General features: G+C 39.1%; 2 protein-coding genes across 3 annotated transcripts; both read left to right on the top strand.

The window, feature by feature from the left end:
• Positions 1 to 63: 63 nt before the first annotated feature.
• On the top strand, positions 64 to 4,743 carry Y48G1BM.6 (uncharacterized protein). Of its 2 annotated transcripts, none has more exons than NR_175829.1 (7): positions 64 to 386; positions 1,251 to 1,397; positions 1,473 to 3,888; positions 3,934 to 4,134; positions 4,184 to 4,291; positions 4,344 to 4,451; positions 4,499 to 4,644. NR_175829.1 is itself a non-coding variant. In NM_001393046.1 (7 exons), exons 2-7 carry the CDS (start codon positions 1,251 to 1,253, stop codon positions 4,640 to 4,642), a joined length of 900 nt encoding a protein of 299 aa, NP_001380046.1. In that variant the 5' UTR covers positions 319 to 386; the 3' UTR covers positions 4,643 to 4,743. The 2 variants fall into 2 exon arrangements, 1 of the variants encoding a protein (NP_001380046.1); NM_001393046.1 differs by having other exon boundaries at positions 319 to 386; positions 1,473 to 1,664; positions 4,499 to 4,743.
• Y48G1BM.10 (Extensin-like) lies at positions 3,490 to 6,339 on the top strand. Its single transcript, NM_001393038.1, has 2 exons — positions 3,490 to 5,234; positions 5,724 to 6,339. The coding sequence occupies exons 1-2, from the start codon at positions 5,182 to 5,184 to the stop codon at positions 6,223 to 6,225; spliced, it is 555 nt and encodes a 184-aa protein (NP_001379341.1). The 5' UTR covers positions 3,490 to 5,181; the 3' UTR covers positions 6,226 to 6,339.
• Positions 6,340 to 13,728: the final 7,389 nt, after the last annotated feature.

Raw genomic sequence — 13,728 nt, 5'->3', positions numbered from 1 at the left:
AATTTTCTTCTTCTCAAAATACGAAAATCGTCGTAATTCTTGAATTATTTCGATTTTTTACAGCTCACACCACATCTGCAGCAGCCTACCGTACTCACACGCTTCACACCAACACACTTCACACCACCACGACAAGACACGGCACGGCGAACGGGACATGGCCTAGAAAGTTGCGAAAACTAGTCCCGCGGCTGCAGTGCTTTATTTTTTTTCATGAGGTTGCGGGAGTTTTTCGACGTTTTTTTCGTGTTTTTTGATGTTTTCTCGTCGTTTTTTCTTGTTTTCTTCGTTAAAAATTGAAATAAAAATAATATTTTCAGCGAAAGACCACAAATCGCCGCAAAAATCGACCGCATCATCCGCGAAAAGGCGAAAAACGTCAAAAAGTGAGTTGTTTTTTTTGACATATCTCAAAAACTGTTGGTCCAGATTTTTTTTAAAGAGCCTATGGTATGAAAAAATACATACATGGCGGTTCTGAATTTTAATGATTTAGGTGTATAGCATGGGCCCAACTTGATTATTTTTTTGAATTTAGTGAAAAATCAGCACATTTTTGTATAAAAAATTACTTTCCTCAAGAACTGTTGGTCCAGATTTTTTTTAAACGTCTTAGAATATAGAAAAAATCATGCTGGTTTTTAATTTGAAAGATTCAGGCTTTTAGCATGGGCCCAAGTTTACTGTTTTTGGCATTTCGTGAAAAATCGATAATTCGAACGAAAAATTATTTTTCTCAACAAAAATTGGTCTCAGAATTTTTGAAACCTTTTTTAATTATACACTGAAATATGCTGATTTCAAATTGATAAGTTTTGAATGTTCAGCCGACGGATTTTGCAATTATTTTTTTCGATTTAGTGAATATTCACATTTCTGAACAAAAATTGAATTTTTTCGAAAACTGTTGGTCCAGATTTTTTAAAAAGATCCTAAAATATGAATAAAAGCATGCTGATTCTAAATTCAAAACATTCAGCTCAATATCATGCGCCTAAATTATTGATTTTTTCAAATTTCGTGAAAATCAGTGGAAAATCAGTACATTTCTGAACGAAAAGTATTTTTTTTTCAAAAACTGTTGGTCCAGATTTTTTAAAAAGATCCTAAAATATGAATAAAAGCATGCTGATTCTAAATTCGAAACATTCAGCTCAATATCATGCGCCCAAATTATTGATTTTTTCAAATTTCGTGAAAATCGATATTTAAAAATTGTTTCCCTTATAATATTCATGCAATATTTCCAGATGACAAAAGTATACTTCAAACAAAAAAGAAAAGAAAAATCTTGTGCAGGCCTTCTTTTAGCAAATGCCCAGAGAGCAAGGAACAGTGCTAATGGAGTTTCAAAAGATCAAACTGAAGAGGAAGAACTGAACAATTCGAAAGTGGAGGTTCGTTCAGCTCAATTTTGTCAACTTTAATTAAGTTGGAGTAGTTTGTTCTAACTTCAAAAACGTGATTTTCAGACGTGCAGCTCGTCGCCACAGGCTAATCAGGAAATCAGTTCAGAAGATCGAAACTCCCACCATCCCGACATTGCTTCCAGTAGCTCCGCAACTACATGCAGGTCGTCAAATTGTTTCAATATGGATGAAGGAATTCTGACGAGAGACGTGGAAATGGATTTTAGTGACGAAATTCCGACTTTTTCTCACAATGTAATTTTTTTCAATATTTCAAAACTAATATTATATGATTTTGCTGAGATTCTCCAATCCCGTATTTCCACCGACACCTTTACGAAACTCGTTCAGTACACCGAGGGTTCGAATAATCTCCAATGTTGAGCAAATTCCGCAGATCAAAATGCTCCGACTAACGATCGAACGACTGAAAAATGAAAAAAATGAAATATCAGAAGAAATACAAAAGCGGATTGATGAGTTTGCGGTGTTTTCGGAAGAAATGCAAATAGTCCGCCATGAAAATATCACTATAAGAGCATCTAATTCTTCGCTGCAAATGGAAGTATGCAATATACGAACGATCGTCAGTGGTATAGAAGGTCGATTGGTGAGAAGCTGTGCAGATGTGAAGAAAAGTGGCAAAGCTATGGTTCTGAGTCTACAAAGACACGCCGAAGAAGTTGAAAACCTTAAAAAATCAGCTTTTAAAGTTAATATTTCGAATCTAAGAAGCAAAAGTTGTATCAAAAATCGATTTCGCAAAGCTCTTCACTTGCTTCAACACGAAATCTGCCTCGAGGATGACGTCGGACAATTTATTCGAAAATTCACAAAATTCCTGAATTCAGAAGAGAATCAAAGCTACAAAAACAAGCTTTCAAACTTTGAGGCCGTTGACTTTTTATCAAAATGCGGATTATCTCTAAGTCAGATGGAAAAAATCAAAAACTATTTGACTAATGCCATTGGCTATGATTTGCTTCCATCGGTAAAGAACACAAGAGATTTGTCAATCCAGTTATCAATGATCTCCAGTTTCAAAGTTTCCACTTCGTTCGACAATAAAGGAAAAGTGATTACCATTGTGCAGTGCATGAAAATTGCAGAAGTTTTAGCCTATCGAATAGAGCTTCTATGCAATTCAAATCAATTTGTGGACGACGGATACACGAAAGGAGTAATCAAGATTGGAGTCGTTGGTGACGCTGGAGGTGGAAGCACAAAGTTGGCATTGGTAATCGGAAACGTATCTCGACCGAATTCTTCGAGACACGTTATGGTAATTGCAGTATATGACGGATCCGACAATTATTCGTCTCTGAAAAAATTCATTCCGGACGTTCTTGAGCAGCTTGGCAAGCTAACGAAAATTTGATATTTGGACAAAGGAGTTCAAAAAACCGCAAAAATTGTGCAAATTGCAACTGGAGATTGCAAGTTTCAATCTGATATTCTTGGACACCAAGGACATTCATCCCACAATTTCTGCTTCAAATGTTTTGCACAGAATCCACGGGGAGCTGAAGAGAGGATGAAAATCAAGGATATGAATGTTGATGAAACATTCCACCCACGAACAATCGATCTTTACAAAGCTTGTTGTGAAAATGGCGACTTGGGTGTTCGCAAAGGATGTACTCCACTTCTGCCACACGTTGCGATCATGTTCTATTTGATTCCTCTTCTGCACATTATCATGGGTATTTTTGACAAATATATCTTCAATCCCCTCTGGAAATATTCTGATACTTTGGATAACACTACTTCTTTTCCTATCCTGAAAACACGAAAAGCAACTCTAAAAAACGCTGTTAACCTAATTAAAAGTGCGGAAGAAAAGTATCAAGGAGCCACCGGAAAGATGAAATTGGAGTCGCATGCTGAACTGAAAGCACTTCAATCGGAAAAATTGTTGCTCGATACAATTGTGAATGGTACTCCCGAAGGAACACTTGAAAAAATGGGACAGTGTTGGGCTAAGTTTGGAGCGGACAAGCAGGCTTGGTTCCAATCATTTTGCGGAAACCATTTGAAATTGCTGCTAACGCCGGCTGTTGTAGAGGAGACTTTCAACATTTTTGGCCCAAATTTATGCCCAATGTTGCTCGGATTGAAATCAGCAATGGGAAAGCTTTCAACTATTATGTCACTTTCGGGAAACAAGTTTTTAAATGATTCCGACGTCTTAATACTTCAAAATTCGATTCGCGGATTTGTGGAGGATTTGAAAGTAGCGGTTCCCGAAGAAACAATTATTTTAAAGCTGCACTTGTTGGTCTACCATGCACCACAAATGGCAAAAGATGTGAGAAACATTGGAAGGATCACAGAACAAGGAGTTGAATCTGTCCACGCGATTTTCAATGCACTTGAGAGGAGATTTTGCAATTACCGGGACAAGAAAAGGCGTTACATCCATGTTCTGAGAGAGCTCATGTGTCGTAACATCATGAATGACATGACTATGGTAATTTTGGTACAGAAAAACATTTCTGCATTCTTAAAAACACAACTATTTCAGAACACGTCCATTCCCGGTCTTTCCATCGTACCAAAAGATGCAACAGTTCTGCCAATTTCTTCGCAAAATGATCTTCGGGACCCAAAAGCAGTTATTCGGGACGTCACGGCTGCCCAAAAAAGAAAAAATTTAGCGAAAAAAAAAATCAATTTTCGCTCCAGGAAAAGGCTTCCACAATCGACAAAATCTCGAAATGCTGTGGTGAGATTTTTATTTTTCTCGAAAAGTTTCAAATTTTGAAAATTTTCAGCCCGACTTCTCACAAAACGTACAAACTTCTATTGCATTTGGAGGCAATTCAACGAAAATTGGATTCCGTGGTCTACCGAGTAATGCTCTTTCTCGTCCGAACCCGGTGGTAGGTTCACTGCTTTAAATCAACTCAAAATTGAAATCAAAAATTATTTCAGGCAATCACACAAACTTGCTCGACAAGCCAGCCAATCACTAGAAGCCATCCACTTGTTGCTCCACCAGTATCCTATCAACTTCCGAAATGCAGTAATAGTTTAGCTGAAGTGAGTGTAAAGGTGAAATGACAATTTCAATAAGTTAAAAATTTTAGAAAATTCGAGTAAGTTGTGGGCAAGCAAGAAGGAGTGCTGCAGAATCTTCTTCGACTGAAAGCCACGTGGACACAAATTCGAAGAAGAAAGTTTACAGAATAAAATTCGTCCAAAAAAGTCGTGAAATTCCGAAGAAAAAGTAATATATCGATTTTCTGTTTTTTTTATTATGATTTCTAATATTTTTATTTTAATGCTTAATTTAAAATGACCGAAAAATAAAGAATTGATTCTCAAAAAGTAATCTCAGAGCAATATATGTTGTTTCTTTATATAATTGATCCATTTTATCAACAAATCGCATTTTTATCGCTCAAAAATCGATAAAAACAGCTCATCAGAAACTTTCATCGAGTAAAATGAGACATCATTCGTCTGTGAAAAGCGAAATATCGATTTTCCTTGAATATAGTGAAGAAAAGATCTTCATACTTACGATTTTTCACAAATTCGATGAAAATTTGATAGTTTTTTTTTCAATTTCAGCTCTATAATTCCGAAAAAAATCTTCTGTTAATTTTCGCGAAATTTCGTCAATTAAAATGCGCGCTGTGCAGTACGCAACGGTGTACGAAACTTTAAACTGAGTATTCAACGTTGAGCACGCAGTCAGCCAAATTGGAATACGGTAGAGAATTCTCGTCCATGTACCCCCCGCCGGGCCGTGAAGAGACGATTCAATATGAACTTCGACGACTCGACGTTTTCGATAGTCGAAGACTTGATAGACGACAGGTACACATCTATTTAAACATCCCCCGTCCCTTTATTCTACCAAACTTTCTTTAAAAATAATTAAAATTCTAAAAATTCAAAATTAAAAAACCCCTAAAATCGTACACAAGGGCGGCTCGCGAGCCCACAGACGCCGAGGGACGTGAGTTTGGCAAACTCATGCTCCCAGAGCACAATTTCGACTTTCCCCGACTTATTATTCGCTATTTCTCGTCGTTTTGCATCTAATATGCACATTATCCTGCAATTCTTCATTGGTAGTACGTAAGTTGACAGCTGAGTGGAGCCTACCCATCCACGAAGCGCCAGACTAAAGGAAGTTTCGATTTTATTTAAAAATTATCTAAAAATTATTATTTTCTCTAAAAAATTTTATCATTTTTCTCTAAAAAATTCAATTTATACACATTTTCAATCAATTCTTTCAAAATTCTAAAAATTTATCCAATTTTTCCATATACTATTATTAATTTTCTAAAATCTTCTCAGACCGTTCGACCCGACGCTCACCGACGACACATCTCCATCCGAGTTCTTCGAAGACTGGTTTCTCAACTTCCCAGGAAGTACGGGCCCAGCCCCCCAGACCGGCCGCGACCCAAATGGCCCGACGACTGCGACGGCTCCACAAGGCTCTGGCTCCCAGGAAGTGTGGATCCAATCCGCGGATCACGTCGTTCTGTACGACAAGATAGATGTGGTGCACGCAGCGATCAACAGGATCTCCCTCGCGATGGAAGTCTCTGGAGGATTCAATGCTCACACGCCACCACCATCCGAAGAGCAACCTCCACCACAACTCGTACCAGCCGCACAGGAGTTCCCACCACCACTTCGCGTTCCTGCTCCACAACTATTTGGACCACCGCCACCACAACTCCAGCAACAGCAGCAACAACACCAGCCGGTCAGACGCCGATACCAACCAAGGATCGCCAAGAAATTGGCACGAGGACAATCCCCATCGAATATCTCGATATTCGATCACTAAATTTTTATCTTTTAAATTTTTTGAAATTCCCCCCTCACCACTCCTCACCGGTATCTGATACCACATTGTTGAAGCTGTTATTTGTTCCTTGATTTAATAAATCTCGGCTGTTAATATGGTTCAAGACGAAAGACGAAAGACGATTACAAAATTTCTTGTTTTCTACAGACTATAGTGTAATAGCACTTAAAACAGCTCACAGCATTCAATACAGTGGCAAAGGTGCCATTAACGATGCGACTAGTTGCTGGCAGCTCGCTGACTGCAACGGAAAGACAATAGTGCACAGTCTCCTGTGTGCTAGAGACAAGAAGAAAAGGAGGAATAGACGACAAGACGGGTAGACAAGAACTCTGGATGGATGGAGGATTTGCTCGTTGGAGGACGCGGCGATCGAACAGTTAGTTTATTTACCCCCTTTTATAACTTCCTAAAAAATTTAAAAAATCCTTAAAAATTATAAAATTTCAAAAATTCCAAAAATATATTTTAACTAATTTTCTACACCAATTCCCCTCAAAATTTTAATTTAACTTTCAATTTAAAAATTCTTTATATCTTTCAACTAGTACCTTCTCCAAAAATTATACATCATTAAAAATTATTTGTACATCTTTTAAAACCTTTCAAATTTAAAAATTAACCAAAATTTATCCATAGGGATCTCACAAAAAACTTAAACCACCCTAATTTCAAACATGTTATATTCCACGTCCGCAAGGACATTTGACTTCTGACTTCCCGACAGCTAGTTGGCAATGGAGTAATTAACCGGCGCCACTAGAAAAAAAAGACTATAAGAAGAAAGAAGAACTTGGTCTCCAGTCGCGATGGAGAGCGTGGAGCGTCGGATTCCCTGACTGCTGCAGCGGCAGGAGAGTTTGGGTGCGGTGCCTATGAGGCAATTCGATGCGGGAATGGACGTTTCGTTTTGCTCCTTTGTCCCTATTAACTTTCCCAACCCCCATTGTTTTCGTGTTCAAGTGAAAACAATCCCAACTAGGTCCCTGCTGGGGGCAGTTGGCCACACGGTAGTTTCTTTCTATTGTCCCCTACCCCAATTCAGGGCCGATCTGATTCACGACCAGTCGGTGTTGAATTCCCTCCATCCCTACTCTACACCAATTACTCTACACCAAATTACTCTACACCAAAACCTACTCTACACCAAAACCTACTCTACACCAAATACCTACTCTACACCAAATTACTCTACACCAAATTACTCTACACCAGTCCCCTACATGACTAATCAACCTACAATACAGGGAACTCTTAGCCCTCACCGACATTCCTCTGCCAAAGGAATAATTAATAATTCACCCATATTAGGTAACATTTAATAATCCCCCCACCCATATTGGGTCATTACTTCCCCTATTTATTGTACCACCAAACCTATATTAGGCCACGGCACACCTTTCCCAATCCCTATTGTAGAATCTTATATTAAAATACCTTTTTTTCTTATCACTCAAATTGAGTCTTCATCCCCATCTTTCTTTCCTAATCTCTTATTAAGTCTTTTACTTAATCTCAAAACATTTTGTCTTTCTTCTTAACCAATTATTGATTTTAGATAACAAGTTTCTCGGTTTTCAAAGAAGAATGACTTTTCATCTTGGAGGTGGAAGTCTTGATCCCGACTCCGGTGGTGGCAGCTTGGGAAGGGAATCCAGGACCCCATTCTCCACTTCATCATCCATAGCATTGTTGCTGACGCGTATCGCACTTAAGACTGAAGACTTGAAGCACAAAGATAAGTCTTCATCCGACTGGCTTAACGCCAATATCGATTGTGACAAGCAGCAGCATATGGACTACATCAAGGATCTTCACAAATGGTACAAAGACCTGACTCAATACTTGGTCGAAGCCAATTCATTGCCGGATATCATCGAGGAGATGTTCAAGGACGTCGCCGAGAAGGCAAAGGATACAGGTACGCCAATTTTGAATTTAACAGATATCATACGATCCACGACTAATCTGGCCAGACAGAAAATGATTGTTATTTCTGGTGACTTGAGACATAGACTATCGACGATTAAAGACTTGTTGGAAACTGTTAAACAGAAACCTTCAACGATTAAATCCAAAGACATGATAATTAAAGATCTCAAAGACTATATGCAAGACTATCAAGCTGACTATACCGAGCTGACTCCGCGTAACTTTATACGACCCAGACGGGCTGACGATCCAATCGTAAGCCTCAAAAAACATCTTGAAGACAACTGCGCGGAAGATTGGCGACGTACTTTGGTTGATGTCCAACGGGACAGAAAACTAAAGGAAAACCTCCTGAACCTGCATATTCAACAAAAGACGGGTAATACTACCTCCAGACTCGTGGAGAATTGGCAAGAATTTCTCGATGGAGATCCGTGCCCTCCCTGCAAAAAAGACCATCCACTTCAAACGTGCACAATGGGTGCGATTGAAGTCAAACGCTTCTGCATCAACAATGGTAGATGCACGATTTGCTCGTCACCGAGTCATATAACAGGAAACTGTTCTTATGCTCAGTCAATGCAAGACAATACGAATTCTCGAATTCAAAGACAGAGACAAAATCATACTGATTCAGACATTTTTTGACACAACTTCTCCAGTTGTTACAGACGGTTACTTAATCACTTTGCAAGACACATTGCGTAACCCAGTAGACGAGGACGGAAACAAACATCATTGGATAGTGGGACCCAATCCGGTTCCACATCTGATTGTGTCTAATTGTGGAAGATGTCCACAGACGAAATACCCACTTACCATTACACTATTTGGCAACTACGGTAAGACTGCACTTTTGGATCAGAAATGATCGCAAAATTGCAAGAACTACAATTGCTCAGTGCGTGAACTGTAAAAAGGTGAAAGCACGACCCTTTAAATACAATTACGACACACGACTACCAAACTGCAGAACTGTACCTTCTGCACCATTCGACCATGTAGGACTCGACTATTTGGGTCCAATACAATACAAGACAGACGATGACAAGCTAGGTAAAGCCTATGCTCTTATCTACACTTGTCTGAAGACTAGAGCTACCATTCTAGAACTCATTCCAGACGCTACTACAGCCAACTACTTGCTCGCACTCAGAGCAATCTCCAGTGCATGTGGTGTTCCGCCCCATATCTACTGTGACAATGCACCAACATTTACACTCGGCCACCAAATGGTCAACCAAGACATCAGACTTTACGCACCAAGCAACTCAATGATTTGCTTTTTAGCCAAATACGAAATTCAGGTACACAACATCACTCCATTCGCCCCTTGGCAAGGTGGAGTGTACGAGAGGATTGTTGGAATTGCGAAGCACCAACTTCGCAAGACTATTGGCAAAAAAAAGTTAACCTTCTTCGAGCTGTCCAGCACGTTAAGACAGGTGCAAGGGATGATTAACAACCGTCCACTTACACCAGACAACACAGATCCCAATGATCTGACGGCTCTCCGCCCAATCGACTTTCTACTACCAAAAGTTCAGCTAGATGCACCGAATGAAGTTGATCTAGACGAACCGATGGAATATTCTCCAAAGACAGCTCGATCAACAGAGCAAATCACGAGAAGACACTTAGCCAGAGTTGAAACAACAGTTGCAAAGTTGTGGCAAATCTGGTCGACATCATATCTCCTGTTTCTGAGAGAAAGACAAAAGACTAATACAAGGGATGCTCCTCGAGATCCTAAACAAGGAGACATTGTTCTCGTCGGACAAGAAATGTTGCCAAGACACACATGGCCTCTGGGCAAAATTGTGGAGCTCATTCCGAGTAAAGAAGGAAACATTGAATCGGCACGAGTTCGTTTCAATAACTCCACGTTGGAACGATCACTAAATCAACTGTATCCTCTTGAGGTTACAGCGGAAGACATAGACAATAAAGACAAAATTCCACAAAAAGACGAAGAGACGGACTCCGACTTTCCTGAACCCTCACTACCTATGCTTCCATCTTTAAAATTTATTAAATCCAGGAAAGAAGCTTTAAGCTCAGACGAAGCAAGATTTAGAAAAGAAGCTCCGAGCTCACCTAATACTAGATCTTCAAAAGAAGCTGAACGCTCACGAAAAGAAGCCAGGAGCTCAGACGACCTTCCACTCCGCCAATCTCTTCCAAGAAAGGCAAAGGAAGGCTTCAAACCTTAAGTTCACTACGTGAACCAGCCTACAAGTCCCGCCCCCCGGAGAGTTGTGAACTGGGCTCTGCTGTATCGCCCATTTCACAATGTCTCGCTCTCGACTGCTTCAGCAGTTCTCCGAGCGAGGGGTACATTCAATTCGACCTTTTAAGACCAGCTCTTAAGCTTACCATACAGTTAGGAGTCGCAGAAGTTTACTGTATTTCTGCGTCTCTTGCTCCCACACGCTCTCTAACGAGAGTTACACTCGCGCCCCGTAGCAACGATTGGCTGCGCGGCGACTCAATGAGCGACGATACGGAGCGAGCTGCAGCGTCGGTGGCACCAGGAAAGGAACTCTCCTCCCCACTCTTGGTTCGGTTTTGCTGGTCTCTTCCCCCCCCCCCCCGTTATTGACAGCTCCCAGTCAGACTAATTGCCGACGTTTCCTACCTTTCCCTCCCTTTATTTGGAAAGTGTAGTTGACCAAAGACATTATTCTACGAGTCTGCAAAGACCCCGACTATTCATACACTCGACCTTTTCAGACTAAAGACCCGCGTGGCAGGACGTGATATTCTCACACCAGACAATTCCCTCTCTCTTGTGTACGACCCACTCCCCCTCTGTTGATTATCTCCCCTTTGGAGTAATAAACATATTTATTGAAACTGTGTTCTGTTCTTTCCAATACATATACAAATAGACGATGCCATGCTGCACCTCTGACATAGTCTTCGTTGCTCGGTTCCTCTTGAGGCTTAAAGGGTTCGGTCTTCCGCCACTCCGTGGTGCCACAACACTGATGGCATTGATGAACTTTTATCAAAAAAAATTAATAAAAATTTGCCGCTGCAAATAAACAAAAACTCAGTTTTTCAAACAAAAAAATCAATACAGCGGACTGATATCCCTAATTATAGACAGGTATCAAAATTGTGTTCAATTTTACTTTAATTCGCTCTTTTTTCAGCTGATAAATAAATTGTTCAGCGAAGAAGTTTTGCACAAAATTCGAAATGAGCATCGAAAAATACAAATTCACAGTTTCAAAACTTGTAAAAATTGAAGAAAAAGATCAATATTCATTAACAATCAAGTAGATCCTGAACTTCCGCTAAAACAGCTTCGTCGATGCACTTGCTCGTTTCTTATAAATGCACTGGAGATAAACAAAAACAAGGTGAAACACTTATTCGTGTAAGTTGAAATCAATTGTTCAAAACCTGGTTTTTTTGCTCGCCGCTTCCTCTGTTAACTACCAAAAAATTCAATTTTATTTTGATGTTGATAGAATTTTGACCGGTAAGGGAAATATTTCAACTTAAACCCGGACTTTCGAATGACCACTCTAAAAAAGAGCTAGCGGCAGAGGATCACTTTGAGCTAGGGAAAAGTCGATCTGAGAAGTGTTTCAGACAATTTTTCATCAAAATAGGTGGTTCAAAACTTGCCTTTAAAAAGTGTTTTCTGAGTCTGTTGAAGTTTTTTATGCTTTTTTGTGATCGTGGAAACAATATGAGAAGTGGTGAAAATTTCAATCAATTAAACCAATTTTTAATGTTTTGTACTCAGCTGTAACATTATTTTCAGATTTTTAAAAAATACGGTAAATGTGAAAGTCTACAAGCTTTATGTCGAACCGATTAAGAAAAACGAAATTTCGTGCGGAGTGGATGCTCGAATTATACTCAATGATCTCATACACGATTGCTTGATTGGAGTAGATTGTAAGTCAATTTTTGACATGAGCGCCTGTTTTTCAGAATTCTGAGTAAAATATATGGCTTTTGAACTACTGATTTGACATTCATGATTTTTAGATGGACTCGTTGAAGAATATAAAAATGATTTTTGCTGTGGTTGTCAAATATGTCGAGACATTCATAGAAATAAAAACTGTATAGTTCATAGTATTCAACTTCAATATTTTGGTGGAAATTCGATACCGCAGCAGTTTTTGAATTTGATGTTGGAAAATTTTGGAGTTGATGAGCATGATCGATTTATGGACAGATTAAACGAACTATTCGGGAAATTCGCATATCTTCGATTGAGCAATTTTGGAATTGATGAGTTGCGAATATTGGGAGAAGAGCTATTTGGAGAATTAAAAATAATAGAAATCATAAATCAAATCAGGATATCTCCACGTCATTACAAAGCGCTGGAAATGAAAGACTGGTGAGTGTAAATTGATACATTTGTAATGAACACCGTCGAACAGATGTTTGAATCACTGCTTTAGTTTTTCTATTATAACAGTACACGTATTGTAACAGGTTCTCAAAAGAGTGAATTCTCGTGTTTTTCATACTTAGATAGTCTCTCCATTCCTTCACTTAAAGTTATCCCAAAAACAAACAGCCCACTGCGATCAATGTCATGGAAACTTTATTCTCGTTTTTTTCGTTCTTCTGAGAGGAAATCGGAAAATCGAATAATTGGATATTGAAAAACGGAAAATTTCGATGTTTCAATTTTCCGGAAAACCAAAAATCGGATTGTTTAGAAAATTAACAAAAAAATCAAATTTTGTTTTTGTTGATGAAAAACTCAGACACTCTTGACATGATATGCTCAGGAACATTATAAAGATTACATTTTACAGGTTGTTTTATCGGACCATATACGAAAAGCAACTAGGGCGGTACGTAGTTGGTGCTCGAGCAAATTATTTCCTCAATTCATTGGTAACATGCCACACATTCACCGTTTTAATACTGGGAAAAGAGTTCCTTTCAATCCCAAGAGACTTTTTATACCAGCTTATTTCAAAGTGGAATGTTAAGGATTTCAGACTGGAGTTCCGGTTCGAAGCTTACAGTGGTCATTTTAATACTATGTTTAGTTCAAATATGGATTTCATTTTGGAAACGTCTAAAGACTTTTCAAATGCCGTATTCAATGTACCATTCAACACCCAACCCGTTTCGAGGGTTCTTCTGGAAAAAGTGGAGATCGATTTACAATACTCTGAGGATATGTTACTCGAAATGAACGAACAACTGGAAAACGACTATTATTCACCAATGGACAATGTGATTGCAAATGTTCAACGAAACTTCCCAGCCAAGAGTATGACTGTTCTACTTCCTAAAACGTATCTCCTCATTACTCCGGACAATATGGACAGAGTCACAGCAAAGCTAATCCGATTGACTGAACAAAACAGCCAGAGAAATGGAAGTGTCACATTCAACTTATACTATCAGCATGACAAAGGAGAAAAACATATTCCAGAGGATATCCCAGACATTTTCAATTCAAGAGCACGTCTTGTAGGTGAAAAACCAGTAGATTGTTGGTATCTCGATGATATTTTAAATATCCCCAAAGAAAATTTCAAGGATGGATTTGGAGAA

Source organism: Caenorhabditis elegans, chromosome I, assembly GCF_000002985.6.
Source record: "Caenorhabditis elegans chromosome I".
Taxonomy (NCBI): domain Eukaryota; kingdom Metazoa; phylum Nematoda; class Chromadorea; order Rhabditida; family Rhabditidae; genus Caenorhabditis; species Caenorhabditis elegans.
The sequence above is the reverse complement of the archived record's forward strand: the minus strand, read 5'-3'. Positions and strand labels throughout refer to the sequence as shown.